The sequence below is a fragment of the Rhinolophus sinicus genome, linkage group LG02 (assembly GCF_036562045.2).
Source record: "Rhinolophus sinicus isolate RSC01 linkage group LG02, ASM3656204v1, whole genome shotgun sequence".
NCBI lineage: Eukaryota > Metazoa > Chordata > Mammalia > Chiroptera > Rhinolophidae > Rhinolophus > Rhinolophus sinicus.
The window spans coordinates 90,132,534-90,159,451 of record NC_133752.1 but is presented as its reverse complement, the minus strand read 5'-3'; the positions used below and the strand labels follow the sequence as shown (position 1 = coordinate 90,159,451).

Genomic DNA, 26,918 nt, shown 5'->3' with positions numbered 1-26,918 from the left:
TGTGACAAAGCTTGCTCCACAACCAAAAAGGAGTATTACATTACAGGAAATTTTAGGGTATACTTCCCCCCTTATTTCTTCTGAGCATCCGCCCCCCAAGTTTTTGTCTCTTTTCTTTGAAGGTAAAAAAAAAGATCTCGTTACTTACAGAGGCATATCGTATGGATAAACAAATTCCTGAAGGAGGTCTTATGTCATAGCCTGAATTACAAAGCTATTGAATTGTGAAGTAGTATGAAAAGACTATAAAGGGTAGGATACTCATTGGAAAATGGGAACCCTTAGAACTCATTAAGTCAGGAATCTGGAGACTAGTTGTCTCATGAGAAAGATAATGTTATGTGGCTCTAGAAACAATTATATCCGGACTATCAAGAAAATTGCCTGGTCACTCCTAAAATGAGCTCATCTGTCACGCTATGCCATTGTATGGAAGAACAGTAGTTCCAGAGATGCCGCCAGAAGGAAGGAACCACTAAAGATGAGAAGACAAAAAATCATAGTAATTATAGAAATACAAATGAGTTAGTGTTTTGCAAACAAATATTAGAGAGAGACTGCAAAGTGTGAAAAGGAAGAGATATAATAAGATTTGAGAAATGGAGCATAAGATTGAAAACAGGTGTTAGACACAGAATTTCTGGTGCTGAAAACCAGAGGTAGGCAGACGCGTGCTTGTATGTTATTGCACTTCAGAGCTTTAAGACTGCTAGGGCTTAGGTAAGGACTGCCAATGAATGGTGGAAATCAAGTGCCCAAGAGGTGAGCAACACGGGTACTGAGACACACACAACCCAGAAGGTCACTCAGTAACTACTGTGAGCTGACCTGTGTCAAATGATCTAACCCCTGGTTTTAATTTAAGGAAGATTAAGTATACATACATACATGTATATATAGGTATACGTAAGCGCACATATATATATACACACACACATAAACACATACACATAATATATATATATATATATATATATATATATATATATATATATATATATATATCTCCATACATCTAGAATGTTTACATTTGGTACAATGAAAGCTGACAAAATTAAATTCTTGTTCTTGAATTAATAACCAAAAGGAGCTAAGAACGAATAGTGGGGGAGCTGTTGGTCATCCTTCCCCCCATATCGCCTGCATAGATTCCTCCTCTGCAGATCCCCTCTCTCTTATTCCAGAAGGTCTTGGAGCCTCATGGAAGGCATAGGGGTACAAAAGATACACCTCACTGCCACAAAGGAAGCAGGTCCTGGGAGCTAACTTCCTATTTCTAAGATGAATTATAAAACATGTGTTGAGGATATTCATCAGGAAATCATGGTTTTGAGATCATGACAGATGATGAAAACCTACCATAGCGCTCCATTTTAATTCCAGACAATATTCACCTCTGAATACGGCATAAGCTAGTAGGGCCCTAGGGAAAACTGCCTGTATTGAATGAGGCTTCTGGACAATAATTGAAATCATAAAATTAAACAAAGAAATAATGAATCTATCAAATTGGTTTAAGTAGGAAAGAAGGAAGGAAGGAAGGAAAGAAGGAAGGGAGGGAGGGAGGGAGGGAGGGAGGGAGGGAGGGAGGGAGGGAGGGAGGGAGGGAGGGAGGGAGGCAGGCAAAAGAAAGAAAGAAAGACCTAGCTTCACTGGTCAGGACTTCAGAGCAGTTTGCTTATGTAGAGCTGAGTGTCTCCATTTTTACATAACTAGTGTAACGTTGATCAACTAGCTCTCTCCAATGAAAATAAACTGGGAGTATATTTTACTGTGAGTGAGGCCATTAAGGGGAGCCAATACACAGGGACAGCGCAAGGCACACAGATATGAAGGTGGACTTCTCAGGGCAAAGATCCTCAGGCTGTCCCAGCTGTGCCCACAGCTCAGGTTCTGCCCCTCATCCCCAGGGTGCATATGTTCAATTATTGCTCCTTGAGCCTCATAGTTTCTGGACATCACTTCTCTACTCCAGTTTTGCTTACTCCCGTTTCCACCAGTTTTCTACACTCATCACCATATTCTGTTCCTTGTCATCATGGAGAACTACTTCCTCTCCAAAATGTCAATCTTCAGTTTCCCACTCTGACCACCAGTTACATCTTTCTACTTTGTCACTCACCCTCTTCTACTATCTGTATTTCTCCATTTCATTAAAGCTTCCGGTTATTTGGCCCTGCTGCATATTTTCCCATTTCTCTCTCTGTTTTCTTCCCTCCAGCTTGGACTTCATGACCTTCATGTAAACCCCTCCCTGATTCCCACAGCTTTCGACCATGTTTCAGACAGAATTTCAACCCCCAACCTCTCCAGCGTTTCACTTTTTTGTTCCTACTCACAAAGCTTCTTTGGTCCTACCACCAAAATACAAAACATTTTTGAGAAAATAATCACCAAATCATGTGTGCCTTGGTCCCAATATACAGCCATGCTGTCATGGTCTCTAGCCTCCACTGGGTCTTCCACTGACAGTCCCTCGTCATATCTCTTTCATTCACTCGACATCCATTCCCAGCCTACATCCTCCTCTGCAAGGTCCGGCCCTGCATCTACTCCTTTCTCAGGAGATGACTGTGTCTACTTCCCGGGCATGTTAGAGAACATATGAGGCTGCATGTTCTCAGTTTCATGTTCCTCCCATCAAGACATTTATCTGTATTCATCCCATTACTTGCCTCTCCTCTTCTCATTTCAGTGGAGAAAGTATACCTCCTTTCAACCAACTTTCTATCTGCCTCCCAGATTCCACCTATTTGTCTTCTTAGGAGCCTTGCTTTGTATCTCTTATCTCTCCAGATTTTTTAAAGTTAACATTGACTGACCACTTCCCTATTCTGTACCAGACACTCAGCTAAAAACCTGGCATATTTTGTTTCATATAAATTCTATAACAATGCTGTAGAATAGGTACCACTTACTTCCATGGATTCTCTCTCTCTCCCTCCCTCCCTCCCTCCCTCCTTCCCTCCCTCTCTCTCTCTCTGCTCTTGCTTTCAGCCACATAAACATTGCTCAACTCCTAACAAAACCTTCCCTTGATCCTGTCTTGTCTTCTAGCTTTAACCCTACACCCCACTTCCCTTTACTGCCAAGCTTCTTGAAAGTAAAACCTGCACATTATCTCTCTCTCATTGCCTACTTCTTCCTCAATCCTTTTCCACCAAGACTGCACTTACTGATTGTGAAATAAGAACCTGCTGATTGTGAAACCCAATGGATTCTTTTCAGTCTTTATCTCGGTTGTTATCCCACCTATTACAAGTGTTCAAGCCCTTCTGCTCTCAGCATCCTTCTTCACCAACTTCCATAAAAACATGTTTCCCTGAGATTATCACTTTGCAAACTTCTCAACCTGTCCTTGAGTGACTGTTCCTATCCCTTCAACGTGTGTGCTCCCCAGGGCTCTGTCCTCATTCTGTTCTCTGAGCGATCTCATTTATTCCCATATTTCCAGCTATCACATACAAACCAATGATGTCTAGGTTTATGTCTCAGTCCAAGTCTCGACCCTGAGCTTCACACTCTTATCCAAGGGCCCCACTAGGTAGCAACACGTAGATATTCTCAAACTAAAGTCATTCTTGTCAATCTCAAGTCTCTTTCTCCTCCCAGGTTCCCTAACTTAGTGCAACCAATGTTCATATCACCACGTAACCAAGACAAACCAGGTAGCCATCTATCCTTGATTCCCCAAGTCCTCCACTTGGTCACAGAGAATTACTTGTACAATTGTTTGCTTTCACCACATATTAGACAATTTCAAAAGGTTGGATTTTATATGATATTGGGTCTTTAGACATTATATTTACGACACATAAGTTGCCATCAACTCTTTAGTAAGTATTTTTAATAAAACATTTCAAAACCTCATTGTATGACATTATGACTTGAGCACGGTCAACCTGGGAAAGAAACAGCTTACTTCATTAGGGATAAGAAGAGGAAAATGTCTTTTGTTCTCTTATTGTCATGGCAGGGGTTGCATGTTATCTGTGTTTCTTGTCAGCTAGCTGCCCATCTACACGGAAGTCTCTGCTAAGCTTTTGCCAATTTAGGATGACTCATTTTCTTCTTGAAATAATATATAGAGATTTTGCTCCCTGAAACAGCGTTGATGTATTTTTTTCTGCAAGTCTCTGATTCTGCCTGCTTATCGTTTTCTGAATCTTTGCTAATCCCCACCCAGACATGAAAATCAAATGGGCTGGTAAAAGGGAACTATGAGAGATTTAATCATATTTACCTTCTAATTCTTTTATTGTCATCGGGCATGTCGATATCCGGGTTGAATTGGTAATGAAGGAGTTCCGTACCAAAGAGATCATACTCCAAGTAACAGCCAAATTGAGCAAACTCCAGTAGTTCCTTCTTATCAAGTATTGTCCTAGAGACAATTAGACAGATGTGTCATTATTATCGAGAGCCTATTTTCCACACACACAGATTAAACGTTTTAGACACATGATGCACTGAAACATAGTTTAAGTAATAGAACTTTTGAATTGGCTCTTATGATGTGACTAAAAAATATAAGTGCACTGTGTTACCAGACATGAGCGAGTTTACCCATCCAAAAGGGAATTTCCCCTTTCAAAGTACTTGGGAACTATAGACATTTTAATGATGCTACCTACCATTACTCAAAAACAACTTTGTAATTCTCCTACAGAATTGTCTTCAGGATATGGTCCGTATGAGTTGAAAATCCTTAGTGGAACTGCTGTGAACTGTGGAAACTATCAAAGGCATTGGGCATGGCGAATCAGGTGAGGAAGAGTAACCTGCGTAACACCTGAAGCTAAGGTAAGCTAATAGGGTCCTTTCTTGTGGAGTTCATGACGTGGTTCTAACATTCATTTCAAAGTCTGTGTGAATATCATTGCAATTTTTTTTAAAGGGGCGATACTCCTACAGATATTTTTGTTCTGGTGTGCTTATTTCTTTACACACACAATGCATTACTTTACAATGACTTTTGTGGATATCTTCTCATTTCAATCGAAGTCACAGTAAGAATGTCACTACTTATGATGCAAAGCTATGTAAATGAATGGGAAAGGAGAAAATTGTAAGTACGTAGACAGTAAATAGCCAGAGGAGTGGAGTCTGGAGCAAGAGTAGATGATCTCAAGAAATTTCGATTATAACAAATAAAAAGGGATGCATTAAGTTAGCCCCCAAAATACCGCGGTAGAAATAAAAAAGCAAGAAAAAAAATACGTTCTACCAAAAGACAACAAATATGGAAACAATGTGAGGGAAAAATACACCCATTAGACATTGTGTAAAGGGAATTAAGGACCTAGAAAAAGGAAGTGATTATTTGGGAACGAAGATTGGTCAGGAGAAGAGTTAGAATGTCAGACAATCATTGTCTTATTAAGCTTTAATCTGCTCTAATATACTATTACTTTGGCAACTCCACGATACAAGGAGTAAAGCACTATTTTATGTCTATAAATCTGCTTTTAAGAGACCAGAAGCATTTTCAAACCTTCCTTCCAAGCTGTAGGAAGACCAATTAAGCCTCTGTGTGTCATGAGTGCAAGAGGTTTCTGCTGTCCTGAGATGCTTTCCGGGAGTTCATGCCAAGCAATCGCATTATAGCTGGCTCCTTTTTATTCTATTCACCAATTTAGCATAACTTATAGCTCACAATGTTATTTTAGGCAGGGAAGCTAAAATATCTTTATACTATAAAATACACATTAGTTCTGTGCTATCTTCTATTAATACTACTCCTTTTCCATCTTCTTACCATGGAGACCATCTTTTGCCTCCAAAATTTCTAGGCTGAAAGTTTGTGTTTTTCTACTCGTATAGTAAACATATTCTGTTTTCCTCAATGAGCCATACTTAAAAACAAAATTTACACAATTAAAATAACATAAGGGGGAAGAGATGAGTTTAGTATTTTTCCTTTTGAGTCAATTCATTCAGTCTGTTAATCACCAATGTAAGCTTAATTACCAATATAAGCAAGGTACTGGCAGATGGGCAGGGACTCAAGAAGAGGAATGGTGGTACCAATGACAGGCTGGATTAGACTCTTATTTATGCTCCTAATACCTGTTTCCTTCAAGGCCTAAAGCCGCGAGACTAAGTTTCCTAAATGTTAAATGATCTATCAAGGAATATATTCAATAAAAAGTACATGGTAAATGAAAAACCATAGGAAAATCTTTGGTCTCAGAGCCAACTGAAAACAATAAAGTTGCTTATCATAATAACTGAACATTATGGGAACTTACAGTGTGTCTGGCATCATGCTAAGTGCTTTATATATATTTATTATCTTACTTAATATTCCCACAATTCCATCACACGGTGATTTTACAGATGAGGAAACTGGGATTTAAGACAGCTACTTGAGAAAATCTGCTGAAGTATAAATTCATTTCAAGGCTAGAATCTACTCTCTTAGCTATCATATACTATACGACTTCTCCTTTCACTTAATATTTTGTACTCAAAAGATGTTTTCCAAAATTGTATTGACTGTGCACATCATGTTTTTTCATATTTATTTTGAAATTTAATTTCCTCCCCACAGTACCCTCAAATTGAACTTTAAAAAATGGGAATTTACCATCAAAGGGGGTGATAAACCCCAACAGTAAGAAAGGATTACTTCGTGGAGGTCTGTAATTGCTAGTTCAGAGAGTAACCGTCAGTTACTTCAGACAATTTGAATGTCATTGTCAAAGGAGCAGGAACTGTTAATCATGGCCATTGCTTACCTTCTTACTAGGAGCCTGGCAATGCGCTAAGCCTCTTACATACAAGGAGTAAGGGGCACATATTATCGGTCTTCTACCACCAGGTCAGACCTCTCCCCTGAAATCCAGTCTTGCATGTCTCATTGCCTGCTTGTCATCTCCACTTGGGTGTCTAACAGACAGCTCAATTTTAACATGTCTCAAACTGAACCCCTCATCTGCCACCCTAAACCAGGCTTTCCAACACCCTTCCCTATCTCTGTTGATGGCAATTCATCCAGTTGCTCAGGCCCAAAACTTGTAATCACCCTTGACTGCTTGCTTTCTTTCATACTTCACATCTAGCCCACCAGGACAGACTTTTGGCTTGACTTTCAAAATATGAGCAGAATCCAGACAGGTCACCACCTCCCTGCTACCCTTCTGGTCCAAATCACCATCATCTCTTGCAGGATCCCTGCAATAGATTGCCTACTAGTCTCCTCTCTTCTACGTTCCTTCTACTATAATCTATTCAAATACAGCAACCAAAGTTTATCTTCATGCCCAAGTCAAATCAGGTCCCTCCTTTGCTCGGAACCCACCAATGGCTTCCCACTTCCCTCAGAGGAACAGCCCAGGACTCAGAGTGCGTGGTCTCTTTGGAGATGGTCTTACAACAGCCTCATCTAAAAGAGGAATGGGGAATGTGTAGGGATCCATATCTCTAGATGTCAGTTATGTATAAATGCTACTTACATTATCAGTGTTACCTGAAGAATATCACCATAGGTAGAGGTATCTTTCTAGAGAAAGACTAGCAGATTCCATAAGATTTATCTACACATATAAGTTTCAAGAGTAGCCCCTGGGAATTCTTATGCTGTGGAATAGCATATAGAAAGGAACATGACTTTGAGGGAAATGGCCCCTCTGTAAACCACTTAAAAATTTTACAGTCATATGTAGGGGAGAAGATTTCTTCAGGAGAGAAGCAATTATGCTGCTATTTGGACATTAGGAAAATGCAGTTAAAAAAAGGAGGCAGACAAATTTGCTAGCATTAAGAATTACACACACACACACACATTTAAATATTATTTTTTTACTGACATTTAGTCATATGACACCCTCTGGATAATTGAACATTAGTGTGTAGGAAATTAAGAAATGAATTCACTTAAATTCTCCTTACTGAAATACCAAATTGATGGGGAGAAAACAGTGTTAGTGACATGCATATTTTTCATAGAGAAGTCCTGAAAAAAAAATAGAATTTGGTATTATATGTTAATGAGGGGTAGGAGGGGAGAAGCAGGTGAAGCAAGACTAATAAAACACTTAATCATCACCAGGTATTGAAAGCAGCCCTACCCATTTAATCCTTACAAACACTATATGAGGAAAGTATGATCGTCCCCATTTTATAGATGAGGAAACTCTCAGAAAAGATAAGCAACTCAACTTCCAAAATGAGGAGTTGAGAATAAACCCAGATTGCGTTTGTCTTCAGAAGCCATGCTCTTAGATCGCTCTGCCCCTCTGGTGATGAGAGGATCCACCTACCCACCCACAGCAGCTCCATTCCTTCTCACCAGCACTTCCCCGTGGAGAAATCCACCCCATTATAAAGACATCTCGGAGCACCCTGCACCGTGAATGTCTAACAAGGTGACTTAACCACATGAAATTGGCATTCCGTTGGATGACTTCCAGGGACTGTCAAGGTGCGACTGAAGTTGCATTTATGCAAGTGACTTTTTTTTCACTTGGAGAAAGGATTGACCCCAGATGTCAGAATTGTAAGGTGGGACAATGTACTCCACTTGACGTCTTTCAGATAAGGATTAAACAGAGGTCCTGCCCCTCCTAGGCATCAATGATCTCACAGCACTTCTCCTATGAGTGGAGGTGTCAGCCTCAGCCAGTTCTGCTCATTCAATATTCTTTATCCATAATAATTATGTACTTTCTTATTCCAATCTTCCTCAGGCTTTAAGGTAAGTATTTTTCACCTCTTGCCCTAAACAATCAGTGAGGCGATTGTGAGATGCAAAAGAGCCATTGCATTTCACACTGGAGAAAGTTCCTTCTTCAAGGTGGATCAAGTGATTGCAATGTCATTTGTAAAATATCCTGGGATTTCCCAGAAAGAAGAGAGATTTTTGTATGAAGTATTTGTTCTTGGCATTCCTATTCTATTATTTCTTCTGTTGCGTGTTTTGCACTTTTGCTCCTCATCTAATAAACAAATTCTCTCTATATAAAGAACAGGCATAAATTTATGACAAACATATTGCCCTTAGCTAAGAAAATGGTATCTAAAGTGATTTGGCTACCTTTATTTTCAGAATATGGTTATCATTTCCTAGTGTTTTCAGGCTGGCACTAAAAGGCAGGACAGTTGATTCTCTTTTTCATACCTCTTTATATTCTAGATCTTATCCAAGTGCTGAGGGGTTTAGTTTAATGTCAAAATGCACCCTGAGTGAGAGCAAGGAAGTCTGTGTGAAGTGATAACTTAGACAAGGGTCTATGGGTTATTTAGGTAGAAAGAACGAAGGAGCAGAGGAAAGGATGTGATTCGTGGGTGTGAGCAATAGGATAACAATGCCTTACATCTGTCTTGGGCTTTATAGTTTTAAAGAACTCTCAGATACATTATTTCATTGCATGCATTCCAACACACTCTCCTGAATTAATTCAGCAAACATCTACTCTCGTATGCTGTCACCTACCATGTGCTCACCTCTGTGCTGGGAATACAGATACGAATAAAAAATTTAAAGTGCTGTCTGAAGGAACTTAAAGTCTAGGGAAGGAGATAGATATTTTATACTAACGATTGCCACTAAATGTGTTGAACGCTTTTTATAATACAAGTAAATGCAAAGTATTATGAAATAATGAAAGGAGTGACTCATTTGAGGTGAGTCTTGAAGAAGACTATTCAGATAAAAGTTGGTGGCATTCAAGTGTTGGGTGAGGGATGGACAATATAGAAAATAACCATCTGAGAGGCAGTAAAAGAGCTTGTTGTTCCTTAAGTAAGCTTGTAATTGTCAGAGCTAAAGTGCATGAAGGAAGAAGCATCATCCATCACTCCATCTATCCATCCATCCATCCATCCATCCACCCACCCATCCACCCATCCACCCGATGTCCATCCATCCATTCACCCATTCATCCATCTAATAAGAAGTTGTTGGTCATCTACTTACCATGAGATATAAGCTAGAAAAACACAGACAAATAACACACAGTCCCATCCTTCAAGAATTTCAGTGTCTATGAGGGAAAAGAGACATGGAAACAAATAATTGCTTTACTGACCTTACTCAGTATAATAATAAAAGCTCTACGAGGAACTGGGCTGGCACAAAAAAAGGAGCTGGCCAACACTGCTTGTCTTGTTCAGGAAAAGCTTTGTAGAGAAGAAAACCTCTGATGAGCTGCATATTGAAGAAAGATTCTGTCGAGTAGATAAGGGAAAATGGGATATTCACAGCAGAGGGACCAACTTGTGTGAGAAGAAGCATGTAAGAACAATCAGCACAGGACGCTCAAAGTCATGGTCAGTGTGGCGTTAGCCCGAATTCTGTGTGTGTATTAGAGACAATGGGAGATGAGGTGGAGGGATGGGTGTGGGATCAGATAAGCAAGATGTTTGGATTTTGTGCTGAGGATGAAGGGGAACAAATAAAGGGCTGTAAATCAGGGTGGAGGGATGTAATCATATTTGCATTTGGAAAGCTCAAAATGGTGACAATGTGGAGACTAGATGAGGGAGTAGGGCTAAGGGAGTGGCTCCTGTTTGGAGACTCCTATGATAGTGCAGGTGACAAATGAGGGCCTGAATTAAGTTGACAGCATAGGGATGGATAAGAGGGGTTGTCTACTGAGCTCTTAGTGCGGCAGACAGGTCTTACCATGTGTGGGTACAGGGGAGGGAGGAATGGAAGCTAACATCTGGCTGGGTAATGCTGTTGTCAATGCAGAGAGCAGGGGAAGAGTAAGCCATGAGGCTCTGTCCCATCCTGATAGCACTGGATCAGGAGAATCAAGCCTGTCTTGGGCAGTTGATTAGATATCGGTGTCATTAAATGATACCAAGAACGTGGGAGAAACAGGTTCTGAAACTCATAATGAACCGGTGAAATAATTATGCCACATATTAACGGTATTCCATACAGGAAGAAACTAAGGCTCGGGTTTCCTATGTGATCAATAACCCAGGTATTCCTACTGGTTGTCTAGTGCACTTTCCAGTATATTGCACTGTGACTTGGTTGCAGTTTGTCCGCCATTTTTTTTTAAATTAAATTTATTGGAGTGATAATGGATAGGAAAATTATATAGGTTTCAAATGTACATTTTTGTAATACATCATCTATCTATCACATGGTATGTTCACCACCCAGAGTCAGTTCCCCTTCTATCAACTATTCTGACCTGTGAATTCCCGGGCCTAGAAGGGTGAGCAGCATGAGGGCAGCTCTAGTTTGAGACCAGACTAGCAGGGTCTGAACATGGAGAAACACAGAATATAGTCAATGCTAAAACTTATGAACTTGACCAAATATATTTTTAATTGACATTCAAATACACTAATAAATGGATGCTTATATACAACTGACTTATTCCAAACAATGTTGATTTTCAATGACTTATTATTATAAAAATGTATTGACACCCTTCGCCACTGAATTCCTCAATATAAAACCAATGGATAGTTGTACAGTGTTATGGGGGATTCTTTATTATTTTATGAGTTTTTCAACAACTACTTAAATGATTTACTGAACCCACCTAGGACTATTCATGTAATAATCTAAAATGAATTTTAAAATATTTCTAATGCAATGTTTAGAAGAAATTAATACATAAGTTACTATAATTTAATAAAGTAAATGTTGATGTAATTCTAAAACACTATTCATGTATATTATACTGCTAATGGCAGTTCCACCATAATTATAAAACTTGAAAAATTAATCAATAAATTTCAATTAATTTATTTTAATGTCAAAATAGAAACTACTAAATAGAATGAGGTACGTTTTTAATGTGTGACCTCAACACTGTCTATCATTAGAAAGTATAATTTGTTACTTCAGTGAAATATTTACCAGCAACTTTGGTTCCACACAAACTCAAAACCATCAATTAGAATAGTGCATTGACATTAATACACAAGTTTATCACCATTTATGTAGGTATTTTAAAGATTTATTCATCTTTTTTTATAGGATTCTTTCTGAGTTAAGGCATTACTTTTACGGAATAATCTTTTCAATATTAGCGAGTAACTAGGAATGAAAAGTAATAGGAAAATAATTTAGATTGCCATGCATTTATTTTATTCTGCGTTATCTAAACACTCATCTTCCCCCCTCACTTTCAGTCCTCTGACTGCTTGGGCCCATACCATACAGAGATGTTTAATGACATCACAGGAAAGGATGATGTCATACTTTCAATATTATGACTTAAGTGTAGGCTTCAGCAAAAGGAACAGATGGCTGCAAGAGAGAAACCCCTTGTTTAAATTAGACTAACACCCGAAGTTGGCTCTGAATTGTGAAATATAATTAAAATATTATTTTAAAATACATTTTGTTGTTTATACAGCTTTTTACCATATGAACTTTCCAGCTGCCACATAGCACAAAAGAGGCTGTGTTTTTCATGTAAGGCGATACACAGTTCAAGGAATGATGGTATTGAGGAGAGTGAAGATAAATCTCATAGACATGGCAATCCTATTTGTTAAAATGTCACATTTCATGGGAATGGTGTCAGAGTCATGAAAAATTGCTTTAGAAGAAAAAAATTACTAGTGGAAGGTTTTGGTGTGTAAAATGTACTTGAGAGAATGCATGACCAGTGCCTGTGTTCGCCCTGACCTTGGGCTGGTCTGCCCAAAAGTCTGTTCAAGAATGCAGTTTGAGCTATTCAACAGATATCAATACCGGCATGCCTTAATTGTATTTTATTCAGCACTCATATACACATCGCAGAGCTTTTCTACATTTCAGTTTGTCAAACATTTGTCTGGATTTTCTTTGTAAACAGGCCCTGAAAAGAAGTCCATGATAAATCATAAAGGAAGACATTTGCATGACACTTAAAAGGTTAAAAATAACTTTTTTTAACCCCTTTTGACAGATGAGCAAAAGACTTGGAGGCTTATGTGACCTGCTCAAGGTCACGCAGCAAGAAAGTGCTGGTGTCAGAACTAAAATGAGGCCTGGTGACCCCAGCACCCCCTATTTCTCCATTGTCCCATGCAGGCAGAGACTAGTCACTGCACTCATGAAAGCATAGCTGTGGCAATGTCATCACACAGTTTCAAACTGAAATGGATCCAAGGTGTGTGTTTCTATGTCAGTGAGTACTCTTTGCAAACCAGTGTAGGTTTTACGTAAAATCGAGCCATAGTCAAACCCAAGAACGTATACCGGTAGCCACGATGACATGTTTAAAAGGTTTTTATTTCCTATTTTCCTATCATCTGCTGTAGTGATAACAGAAGAATTGTCAGTGGACACGAGTAAATGGGAATAACGAAGTGTTCTTAGTAAATATAGTCTTTGAGAAATGTTTACTTGCTTATTGTTGCCAGAGTGAATTTCTTAATTTCTCATTCTGTGGTTGGATCTAAGCCGATATGACCAACTAAGTTGTGCACAATATATATACTGCACAGTGCATACTATACATAATGCCTGCACACACATAACCCTGATAATAAACCGTTAGGAAACACAGGACCGTACACACAGGATTCTAAATGTTTAAACCATTTCATGTGTCGCACATTCCAACTGTTCATTTGAAAAGTGCCACTATTTAAATATATAAAAATGTTTTGCTCAATTTCAGTTTGCCAAAAATTTGCCTGGAATTGTTTTTGACTGATTTCATATTCAATAGTAGTCACAGGAATTAAAAGTCTACAGTTCCGAGGATACCAGATAATGATTTTCTAGTGGCTTTTCAAAGACAATCTTAAGGTTAAAAGTCACCATAATTATAATTAAATAATCGTTTTGAAGGCAGAGACTGGGTCTTGCTCTCTGCTACCTCCCAGTGTCTGGTTTATGGTAATTAGGTACAAAATAAATATTTGTGGAAGTGAGGGAGGGAGCAAGGAAGGAAGAAGGAAAGGAAAGGAAGAAGGAAGGAAGGAAACGAAGGAATATTCCACTACGTCTCATTAACAGCGTGAAAAAAAATGTATCAAAATTGTATCCTTTAAAGAGGTGGGCAGATTTGGCATGAATAATCAGGGGTAAAGAGAATAAAATGTGTTGTTAGCCCATCATCTGTGTTCTCCCTTCTCCCCTGTCAGAAACACTTGGGTCAAATTCTTCCACCTTCCACAGGGAGCAATTTTCAAAGAGATGTGCTATTTTCCTGCGCTTAATTTATTATTGTGCCCCTCCTCAAACTCTAAGCCCTGGATTTCCATCAAAGCCCTTTGGTTTGTTAAATAGATAACCAATTAGAAAAAGACTGAGGCATAGCACCTGTCTGATGCCTTCCTGGGGCCTCAAAATGTAATCAGTCAATAGTTAGCACCCAAATACCTTCCAGCCATGTTGTTTTACCCAAGTATCCTTGGTAATGAAAGAATTGTGTTGTCATTAAAATACTTACAGCTACTCTACTGCATATTAAGGATGAAACGTCCTTGGAAATGGATCTCAAAAAGACTATCTGTGTGGTGTCTTCTTCAATCACATAACCCCTATTAGACCGAGGGCTGAGGCAGTGCTGTGATAATATGCCACCTGGAAATGTGGGTACAGTTTTAACAGGTAGTAAAATTAGAATAAATGATTAAAAGGTATAAAGCCTTTGTAAGATTAACAGCCCCAAAAAGAACACCTCAGTGCTGCTCTTCTTTTGCAATGAATGTTGACTTTGGGCGACTGTAACTGTCAAGGGCAGCCCCCTACGAGGTTCCCTCGGGTTAAATTCACAGCAGTCCACGGCACTTCCACAGGCCCATATTTCTTAAAGAGAACAGATGGTTAGGGGAGGGCCTAGACACAGAAGCAGATTTATCTTGTCAGGCTGTTATCTCCAGGTAAATGACCTTAAGCAGGTCACAAGTGGTCACATGACAACAGTGTGGTTCAGAGGTGTCCTAAGGTGATGGCCATTTGTTAACTCTTCCCTCTCGGGGTCCCAACTGCTCCTTTTGAACAGACAGGCAGACAGCAGTTTTGTTGTTGTTGCTGTGTGTGTGTGTGTGTGTGTGTGTGTGTGTGTGTGTGTGTGTGTGTGTATTTTAAGGTTAAACGCCTTATGCATGAATGCTAGTGAAGATTTATATATTTTCAAAAACATTTAATTGTTCCATTGTGATTGTGGACATCCTGGAATATTTTATTTTGTTTTCTCCAATGATAGAAATCCTACATTTAAGGGGATAAATGAACGATTTTACAGATAGTCAAAGCTGAGCGTCAGTCTGGCTAGAAAGCCCAGTGTCTAAAAGGGACTGCAGGGCACAGCCAATACCTTGACTGGTTACCTCACAATCACAATAGCCCGTGGGTTCAGAACCTTCTCCTTTAAGCCCGAAAAACATGGTGGGAAAAACAAAATGATTTTCTGTTTTTGTTTTTGTTTTCCTGGAGGCCTTGTTTTCAGGATGCTTTCCTCTTTGTATGTCATCTGTGCACTTTGTTGCATGAAATACATGCCCTTTTGTGATTTGTCCCCGTTATAAAAGCTGAAGTCCTTGCCCGCTCAGTACAGATCAGATTGTGTGTGCAACCCAGCAGACCTCAGAGAGTCTGTGAAAGGCTGACCTAGTCAAACTTCAGCCTGGCAATGTCTTGCTGTGAACAGTCACATCAAAAGGCTAAAGTTGACTGCATCTGCCTCCCTGATTATTTTTTTCTGTTACTTTATCCAGTTTGTTTTTCCAAATGCACTGCTTTTTCTAAAGGCATTTTCCCCGGTTGCCTTTCTACTGAAATGTTCATACTTCTATGTACAGAGGATGCCCAAAAAATATACACACGTTTTAAAAAAGGAAAAGACTGTATTAAAATTGTAATAATATATACCAATAACAAAAGATGAATAAAGTCATGTGTATACATTTTTTGGCACCCCCAGTATTTCTTTGCCAGGTAGCAGAACCCTGAAATATCCCTAATAGAGACACAGAATGGGTTCTAGAAATGGCCTCAGGATTTTCTAGGATGCACAGAGTTTGTATGATGTCAGGTCAACCTCCCCATTTCATCCGGAGACATTCTAGAGGGAGGCATTGACGTGGTAGTCAATGAAAATCAGATAATGTAGCTTTATTGTTTAAAAGAAAATACATACACATATGTGTGTACACATATATGTTTGATTTTATGAGCAAGGGACACACATATATATTTATTTTATATTGATTTTATGAGCAAGGAATAAACATTGTTTGTGTTTATGTATGAGCAAGGAAGTTTTACTGTGCTAGGAGTTAAGGTTTATTTCACAATTTCCAATGAAAGTGTATTTCCTTTTCGTGCCAAGCATAATTTCCTAACTTACCTACATGTCTAACTGGAAATAGTGCTAGAAAGATTCTTCTTTAAGGATCATTGTGAGCCGGTTTTAGCAGGATGGCAGACTAAACGTTCACTGAAAACCTTCCAGACATAGCATATGTAAAATACTAACTACCTGGAAGGGAGATAAATCATAGTTTTAAATGCTTGGTTGAGATGGTGGGAAAGTAAAGGGCTTGCTCAGAGGACAAAAACAAGAGAGCAGAGGAAATGAGGAGTAAGGGGAAATCCAGAGCTACCATAGTCCTGGGGGTTTTATGGGGCCTGGTAACAGTGAGCCAGGGCCGGAATACGGTGGGAGAGATTGGATGCACAGTCTCTACCAGCACATAAAGGAACAACTCCTCTCACCCAGAGACAACACTCATGTGGGTGGACTAGGTTAAAACTGGCCCACAGAGGGAGTCTTTAGAGATTATATGTCTTTCTCAGTCTTGTCCTCTGGCGAATGGGAGGCAGGTTGAGAAAAACGTCCCGCCTGAGAATCCATAACCACAACCTGTACTCACTGAGTTTAGGGGCCAGAATTCATAGCACCTGTGTAGTTCTGAACCCCTCAAGTCAAACGTTTAGTTTAAAAAGTCACAAGAAGACAAATACTGAATCATTTTACTTGTACTCGTATGAGGTTCCTAAAGTTTTCAAATTCATAAAGAGGGACAGTAGAATGGTGTTGCCATAGGCCAGGGGCAGAGGGAATGGGGAATTGTTTAATGGGTATAGTTTCAGTTTTGCTAGATAAAAAGTGTTCTGGAGATTGGTTGCACAACAATGTGAATGTACTTGCTACCAAACTGTACATTTAAAAATGGTTAAGATGGTAAATTTTATGTTATGTGTATTTAACCCCAATTAATTTTTTTAAAATTTAGTTTAGAGTAATTCCAGGTTGCTAGTGCCCCTAATTGCCTACAAGAAATAAACAAACAAACAAACAAACAAAAAACACAGGGAAAAAAAAAAGCAAAAAACCCCAAGCCAGACTCATGATAATTTCCAAGGAATCTAACATCAAAATAAAAGAAAATTTTAATACAAGGAAATAATCTCACATTAATGAAAGCCAGAAGAATAAACAAACTATAAGTTACAGTAAAAAGAATAGAAATTAGATTTATTAAATTACAAGGTAAACATTGTATGCCTAATATGTTTTAACAATTGAATTGAAAACTGGTTGAAGGAAAAAAAAATTAACAAAGTTAACCAAGCAGATTTGAAAAGTAACAAATAGAACTTACAGAAATAAAGAAGAAATAATAGTTCTTAGTATTATAAACCAAATCGATAGGCTAAGCAATAGTTTGATTCCGCTGGAAAGAGAAGTGGTAAATGGGAAGACAGAATTGAAGAAGTTACAACTCAAAGATGCAAATGAATGGAAATATGAAGGAGATGTTAAGAGACATGGAGGATAGGTAATTAGATCCCACATATACCAAATTGCCATTTATGATGCAAATATAAAGAAAATATGTGAAGCAATATTTGAAGAGAATGCCAAGGTTTTTGAGAAACAATGAAAGATACATCCTCATCTCCAGGAATCCCAACTTAGAAGTAACTGCAATGTATTATTAGTCACATTGGTACTGTGTTCATTCCCTAATTGATTCAATCGAAACGCTAATGTGTACCCTTTACAACATTGTTAGGCTTGTTCATAAAATGAACTGCAGGCAACGTCTGTTTATATAGTCAGTTATTTTGCTGGCCCCTACATAGCTAATCCTCCATAATCATGTGGTAGTTTGCACTCCTTTGTACATAGTCTGCTTACCTGTCAAGGTGTGACATAACTGTTTTGGAGATGTCTGCACCTGCTTCTTGCAATACTCGGATGATCTGAAAGGGCGCACTTGGATTCCTTCCAGGATGAATGATAACAGGACAGCCAAGCTGAGCCTGGGCGTGAGCTGTTGCCTGAAGAACCCTTCTTTCACTCTCAGTCAGAGGCCAGGAGCAACCAATTTCTCCAATAACGCCACACTTGATACTGGTTCCATCAGCTCCATGGAGAATTTCATTCATGAGGACATCAGTAAGCTAATGGAAGGGTGGGAATGAAAATATGGTATAGACTGTGGAATTTGTCACCATAGAGTCACCACAGCATGTGAATGAATTTATTCATTTAGTCATTCATTGTTTTCAAAATGTATTCATAATTTATTCAACTCATAATTGATCAAAGAAAAAGGCATTTTGCTGGCCAAATCTCAAATTCAACAAGTTATTCTAAATCAAAGATTCAGTAATATCTCACTGTGATTATTCAACAAGAAAGTCATGGCTTTAGGAAGCTACAGGAAAAACAAACAAACAAACAAAAAAGCATGACTTAATGAAAATATATTCAAATGAGAAAAAGAAATCTGTAATTTAACCTTAAGAGCATCTAGAACATAAAAAGACTGCCCTTGAATCTGTATCAACTGTACCAAGTAATTCTTTAATTCTCTCTTATTGATGCAGTGCTTTATCCTACATAGCGTAGAAAGTTCACAGCACACAATACTGATGTTACATTTTTGGTCATGTGTAGTTACTGCTACGAGTGGTTGGAATACTGTGCAATAGCTGACATTGTGACAGTCCTCAGATAGTATAAATATATATAAAAAGGAAAGGCCTGATTAGAAAATAATGCAGATAAAATTTTGAAATAAAAGTATTTTAAAGATTAAGTGATTCTTTGCAAAGACTGCAGCTTGACACGCTATGCCTATGAAGCAGGCAATGGAAGATACATACGAATATGTATAAACACATACATGTATGTATAGAAAGAGAGCACATACGTGCAAAAAAAAAGGCTTACTGTTTACTTGTTCTTTTTGTCCGTGAAATATTTGCTTCTTCCTGCCCGTTCTTGCTTAAAATCTTATTATGACAAAAACAGGGGAATGGATTTTCTTCCACCCCTCCTGTTTTGTAAAAGGCAAAGGAAACATATTTGCAAATGTGCCAAGTCTCTGCCTGCCAAGTTTCACCCTACAGTGAATTTTTATTGCTGTTTATTATAAAATCCAGAAAGAAAATTGAGGTTGTATACCTGAAGCTTATCATGGGAAACTGAGGTTTACAAACAGCCTGGGGCACCACACTGAGCATGGATATGAAATACTCTTATATGAATCTAAGTATGAACACGTTGAGTTTTTCAGTGACCAGTGCATTCTGATCACTTTTTCGTTGTGAAATGAAATGTTCCTAATTTGAGTCTCAATTGGTAGATGTCTTTGTTAGCTAGCAAATTTCTGTAGCACGCCCAGCTACGTCGGAGCCAATGACATTTCCCAATGTAGATGACATGTGGGGATAATCCAACATCTGAAGTTCTGGCTATTCAGAATGTATACACAAACACTGTTACAGAACTTAAGGCTTTTTACCTGTTCCACTGACATGGCTCTGGTCTCTGTAGAGTGAGTTGCATCCACATAAAACCCAGCTCCGGATATGATATGAACGCCTGTCTCTTCGGCAAGCCACTTCAAAGTCTGCACATCCCGGCTAATCCCGGTGGTCGTGTTCTCCACCAAAGCCCCTCCACCTCTGGCTTTAAAATACAACAATTCTTCCTTGATGGCTTCTGTCTCCTGATTCAACTGAAGATTCTCTTTATGGGAATAAGGGTTTTTCTGTATCCAAAACAAATTTTTCATCATAATAGGTTCCTTAGAGGTAGCTTCGTGACATAGAGGAGGTGGGTAGTAACAGCAGTCAAAGGTCATTGTCAAATGTTCATGGCTCAGGGTGCGGCCCAGTCTGTTTGGCTCCACCAGGCCCAAAACAGTTTGGACTTTGCCACTTAAGGAAGACATTTCTGATGGTACCAGGAGATTCTTTAAAAAGAGTGTTTTCTGGAAAAAAGAAAACAATAATCAGAAAATTTAACACACACATAAATTCTTTACGTAGGGGATAGGAGGCTGTGAATGTACCCCTGTGTAAGAAAGAATCAATGAAACCAGAGATACGATCTCACTTATCATCCTGCGACAGTCAGAGTCTGTCCCTTGTAAATTGTGTAAGTTCACTGCAGCTCTAAGTGACATGCAAGGTGTTAAATGTCCCCCAAGCACTTCCACTGGGAGTCCTCTGCCTGATTAAATCCCAACCTCATCTACTGGAAATATGTCTTGATATTCAGTTCACATTTTTCTTTTGCTTAATTTTATCTCATTAGTCATAGCTATACTTCCTTGGATAATGCAGCAGTAATCACCATTAAAAAAAAAAACTCTTCATAATCAATAACATATCAAAACCAGCCATGTATCAGAACTGTTTCATTTGTCATTTTTCAGCTAAATTAAATGTATTGGGGCTACTGATCATTCCAGCCTTCATTCACTATCCTACTGAACAAACTTCTGTTGAAGGCCCACCATGTGTCAGCAATCAGAGATAGAAAGAGGCATGAGACAAAATCTCTGACCTTGATGATTTCCCAGTTTATTCCCCACAAAATAACCGAGGGGAGCACTTAGGTTTACTAATGAAAAAACAAAAACAAACAAAGCCTCTCCACTCTAGATATGTTATTTTGTTTAGGGCACATCGTCAGAAACATACTTCAATGAAAAATAATTAAAAGCAAAATGCAATATACAGATGATGCATTACAGAATTGTACTGGAAACCTATATAATTTTAGTAACCAATGTCACCCCAATAAATGTAATTAAAACAGCAAAAATCCTTAGTTAAAATGAAAGCAACTATAATTTATTGAAACTGAAACCTGCTGTCTTTAAAAAAGAGTAAATACCTCTCTATTTATCCTCTATTCACTTTCATGTGTAACACAAATTAAGTTTTCCCCAAGTTTCCATCAGTGACAGCAAGAGCCCCAATTCCAGCAGTTTCATTCAAAAGTACCTTTCCTAAATGAAGGGATTTCACTTGGAGAGGAAAAAAAGGCACCAATGAAGGTGGCCAAGAGCAAAACCCCTGCCAGAAACCAGTGTTCCATACTGAGCACCCACCAGACACATTCAGAGAATGGTGACAAAAACTGGCTGGGAACTGGGTAAAAGACAGTGCCTTTGGAAGCTCTCAAATTATTCCTTTAAAAGACATTCTGAAATGATGTTTCCCTACATCCCTTTGAAAGACTTCTCTGACTTTCTGAGCATCAGTTTTCTCATCTGTAAATTAGAGTAAAACGTACATTTCATAGGCTTTCATAAGAATTAAATTAGGTACCACAGGTAAAAAGACCTGTTAAAGAATTTGGTACATATTGTGTTTCCCCGAAAATAAGACCTAGTCGGATAATCAGCTCTAATGCATCTTTTGGAGCAAAAATTAATATAAGACTCTGTCTAATTTTACTATAAAACCGGGTCAATATAATATAATATAATATAATATAATATAATATAATATAATATAATATAATATAATATAGGGTAATATAATATAATACCTGGTATAATATAATATAATATAATATAATATAATATAATATAATACTGGGTCTTATATAATATCGGGTCTTATATTAATTTTTGCTCCAAAGGACGCATTAGAGCTGAGCTGATTGTCTGGCTAGGTCTTATTTTCGGGGAAACATGGTAGCACACACTCAACAAATAGATTTGTTACGCTAGTTCTAGGAGCTATGATGTATCTCCTAGGTTATTTCTTTTCACAAAGAGTGGTTGATTAGAGAAGAAGTCAAGTGGGGGAGCAGTGGGAGTAAGACAAATTTTTAATGGACAAAATGCCTACGTAAGGCAAGGTAAGGGTTGGGAAAAAGGGAGCACTGAGTTAAAGACCAATTTGCATCAAGCTACTGCGATTATCTGGAACTTAGTTAGGTGTGTGATGCATATTGGCCCAAGACGTATAAATGATTGATTTAGACTGTGTACCAGAGAACTTTAGGACTTGTAGCTGGCATGGCCATTCATGTTTGGTTGACAGTACTCTTTGGTAAGCCAAGTTTCCAACATCTAAATAATTCACATGGTGGCCATGATGACAGACGACGGCATCTGTTTAGAGAATCACTGTAGCTGCCTGTCACAACACAGGGCAATATTTTTCACTGATGGTGGCTAGGAACTACTTTTCAATGCTTTATTCCCTCTTACTGAGAGCAAGAGGTACATAGCTAGTTCTTTTAGTTGAACTCACAGTACCATTAATAATCGATTCAGTCTTTGATGGCCGTTCATTTGTTCTTTCCTTCCTTTTGGCTGAGTATCTTATAGATGTGTTCCTAGAGAGTCACTGGGGGCCAGAAGACTGATAAAAACACTATCACTTTTACTAGCAAACTACCAAACTGCATATTTAATTGACATACATTTGAAAGAGCAGTGTTGCTAAGTTTCAAGCTCACAAGCTGTGAGTCTTTGTGGGGGGGGAAAAATCACTTACGAAATGTCACCTCTTCTGGGAAATTCCTCTAAACGCTCTCAGGCAGAACTAGTTGGTGCTTCCTATGATCACAGACAATGTAACCCCTACTTAAAGGATAAGAAAAGATTAAGGAACAAACTGTAGCCAGCACGGCTCTAAGCTGGAATGTATCTTGTAGTGGGATAAAATATGTTTGTAGAGCTCATGGTTTCTGTGCAGCTAGGGAATACTCTTTGGTCCACACTCAGTCTGGAAGTTGTTTTTTCCTCCAAATACAGGCCAGCGTTCCATCATAGAGATGAGGGTTCCCTAGACACAGAGGACAGTAATGGACAGTGAGAGCTGCAGTGACCCCCCGACAGGAGTGACCCCCAACAATAAAATGCAGGCTTCTGACATTTTGCTGAAAATCCATGGGAAGCTTCATTCAGCATTAACACGTTCAGCAGTAACACAAGGTAGTGGGAAAGGAATAACTGGAGCTATAAACACGTGTGTCAAAGCTTTGTTGTGCTTCAAAGCAGAAATCTGAGTGGATGGAGAGACTGAGCATGGTTGGCAATTACTATTACATCCTGGTCAAAAGAAACAATCCTTCTAATTCCAATGGGTATAGACTCAAAAAAGAACATTAAAAGCGGGGGTGGGGAAGGGAAGAACAATAGAAGAAGAGAATAAGAAAACAGTATTCAACACTGAGCTAGAAACCAGAGACAATAGGTAGGATTTGTCAATTTGAAAATATGGGCATAAATTCACTTTTATAGAATATATAGCAAATTTGCCCAAGTATTGAAGATTGGGTGGTAGGTGGGTAGTCCCCAGGCAATTTTAGTTTCACTGAGGCTTTTGCCACAGCTATTTCATCCATGCTGCTTAGATTTTTTTTGTCTACCTAGGCTGAATATCCATTTCAGTTACATTTCACCTTTCAGAAGGTAGGCCTTCCTGAATATTCTATGTATGAATGAGTGGAGTTTCTCTTGAATGCATTTTGCTGTCCTCCGTATGTCACAGACATATGCCCTCTTCCTGGCTCTGGTGCATCGGGTTCTATAGACCTGGTGAAAGGTCCCTGCGGTGCAATTTTACGTATACTCGTCAATTTGGCAAGTTATGTCTGGCGAATTGGTTTTCAGTTCACCTATCTAACAGGGGTGTAAACTCTAATCTCTATAATAAATCCCTGAGTACATTTCACTTATAGTTGTTTTCTTTCCCTGATCAAACCCTAACTGATCAAAAATGGGAAGGCATTCCAGAGTTTTATGCAGGAGGCGGTATGAACTGAATAATCTGGCAGCCCCTTGGAGCATGGGACAGAAGGAGGTTCAGTGGGTGTTGCCAGAATTTGGGAAAAAATCAGGTGGTAGCTTGTTTTAAGATGACACCAGTGGCGATGGTGAGGAAGCAGCAGCAGTTAAGAGGTGCAGCAGATGGAAGTTTCTAACCGGTCTTGCTGGTGCTATAAAAGTTCCCCCACATAAATGGACGCCTAAGAAAAAAGTCCCGGCTGATGCAAATATGTGGGCACTCCTATTTTTTTATGGGTTATATCACACCACAGAGCGACGGTACTCTCTGAACACTGCCCTTAAAGCTGACTTTGATTTGTGACCAAAATATTTTAAAAACCACATACTATTTGTTAAAGCTCTTTTGAATATTTCTGCCACATGCAGGTTCAAGCCTGTGACATGTCTTTTCTCAAACAGCGTGGGTCTGGTGGCTGAACCGCGGTGACACAAGGATTTCCTCCTTGCACATATTACATGTCCACTTGCTCAGATATTTATGGTTAAATGGCCCTAGTGCATGGAGATTTATAACTTTTCATATTAAACATTGTCAAAAAAAATCAATAACCATGTTCTGGATAAAGAGAAAGAAATCCAACCACTTCAGTGTGCCGAACAATAACGGGACCCAGCAAGTTCTTCCAGCTATGACATAAATAAAACAAAACCACTCAGAGATAGAATGAGCAGCTTGTATCTTGTATTAAAAAAAAAAAATGGTAGGTGTCGTTCCCAAGCCTCCCCCCCCCCCCCCCCCCCCCGTGACTAAAGAAGTAGGACGTACAACCTGGGGATATTTCCAAATTCCAAATAACAAATATAAAGATGGTGGCAGAGATGTACCTAGGAAGTGACACTCCTGGAAAAAAGCTTTCACAGACGGGTCTGCCAGGGGAAGGTGCCCTCCTCTGGGTCAGCTCAAGCCTTTCCTGCCCTGCACTCTTTGAGGTGAATAGTTCATCTAAGCTGACAGGTCAGTTAAGTCAAGTGATTTTTAAAGTCAGAAATCACATCGGGCTGCTCCACTGAAGGCATCAGGCTTGTGGCTTAACTGACTCTAGTCAAACCCTGTGCTAACTGGCCAACCCTTCAAGTCACACACACGCTATAACGTTCGTTGGTCAATAGCATTAGTATGACGTTGAGGTCAATGGTGGACCACATATACGACAGTGGTCCCCTAAGATTTTAATGGAGCTGAAACATTCCTATCGGTTAGTGATGTCGTAGCCTCCTAACGTGGTAATGCAACGCGTCACTCACCTATTTGTAGTGATTCTGGTGGAAACAAACATATTAGGCTGCCAGTCATGTACAAGTACAGCACAGGTAATTATGTACAGTACCTAATACTTGATAATGACAATAAACAACTGTGATACTGTTTATCTAGTTACTATACTTGTAATTGTTATTTTAGAGTGTACTCTTTCTACGGATAGTTTTTTTAAACAGTGCATTGTAAAACAGAATGCTGTTATGCCAGCAGCAGCCTCATGCATTTCATGTTTATTATGTTTCTTGATCGTATCATTTCTCTTGTGTTTGATTTAGTCGCATGTTGTTATGGACAGTTACATGCTGTACAGACTTGCAGCCTAGGAGCGACAGGCTGTACCATAGAGCCTGGGTGTGTGGTGGCCTAGACCATCCAGGTCTACGTAAGTGCACTCTAGAATGTTCGCACGATGAAATCACCCTAATGTCTCATTTCTCAGAATGTATCCCCATCATTAAGCGGTACATCACTGTACTGGCTTCTTAAATTTGTTATCTGTCAACAAACTGAAAATGTTTTCTCCTTAATAAGAGAAAAGGTGAGAGGGAGGAGGAGGGGAAGAAAGAAAGAGAGTGGAGGGGAGGAGAGGGCGGGAGGAAAAAGCCACTATCTCTACTCAGGTCAAAATTCAGCATTACTCACCACATATTATACCGTGTTTCCCTGAAAATAAGACCTAGCTGGACAATCAGCTCTAATGTGTCTTTTGGAGCAAAAGTTAATATAAGACCCTGTATTATATTATACTATACTACATTATATTATATTAAAGGTCCAGTCTTATAGTAAAATAAGACCAGGTCATATATTAACTTTTGCTCCAAAAGACGCATCAGAGCTGATTGTCCAGCTAGGTCTTATTTTCGGGGAAACACGGTAGTAACATCCGAGAGTTAGGACAAGTGTAGTGTTGTCAAAACACTGTCTATGAAACTGACCTTTATGTTTTTCTTCACTTGGAAAACTGAGATCTAGCTCATCTTAGCTCTTCTCATTCTCACAAGAAGGTTACACACTCAGTACTGTGAGAATGTGTGATGTAAATTTGATTTTGCTACTCACATATAATCCTGGGAGTGAAACATATACCACACTGCTTTATACAGCAGTTACAACTTTTTTCTTCATAAAGACCTCTCCACATTGAAGTGAGTGCTCAGCTTTTCATAGAAAATTTTCTCTTCCATGGATTCCTAGTAATAGGTTGTCTCCTGTTTTGAGCAAATTGCACAGCTGGCCCTTAACTGTATTTAGTCATTAAAGAGCTTAAAATTTGTGTTAAATTCCTGGAAAATCACAAATTAATGTTTAAAACATATAAAACACCCATATTCCTCACACAATTTCATTTGGAAAGCTATTCTTGAGGTGGTTTGGTTTTGTTGAAAGAACATTAAGTTTGGATCAAGAGCTCTTGGCTCTTCCACTAAGTAGCTGTGTGACTTTGGGCAAGTTACTTAACTACTCTGAGCCTGTTTTCCCACTTGTGAAATGAAGGGGTTGAACCAGATGACTTCCAGATGACATCCATGCTTCTGTGATATCCTTTAACTGGAAATGGATAGTATTGACTTTCTATAGATTATTTACTATCCACAAAGGCTATACTTTAAGAACAGTTTTTCAAATGTATATTTTATACAAGTGCATACATACATACATGTACATGAAGAGAGAAAGAGAG

At 38.9% G+C, this 26,918-nt stretch overlaps 1 protein-coding gene across 4 annotated transcripts in view; it reads right to left on the bottom strand.

Annotated features, from left to right (window-relative positions):
- PTER (phosphotriesterase related) overlaps positions 1-26,918 on the bottom strand; it is a 54,784-nt gene that overhangs the window by 2,205 nt on the left and 25,661 nt on the right. For all 4 annotated transcript variants that reach the window (XM_019746082.2, XM_019746083.2, XM_074324808.1 and 1 more), the window contains 3 exons: positions 19,675-20,145; positions 18,060-18,325; positions 4,244-4,384 (listed from right to left, as the gene is read on the bottom strand). In XM_019746082.2, coding sequence (XP_019601641.2) covers positions 4,244-4,384; positions 18,060-18,325; positions 19,675-20,106 — 839 coding nt within the window. In that variant the 5' untranslated portion in view covers positions 20,107-20,145. The remainder of the gene's footprint in view (positions 1-4,243; positions 4,385-18,059; positions 18,326-19,674; positions 20,146-26,918) is intronic.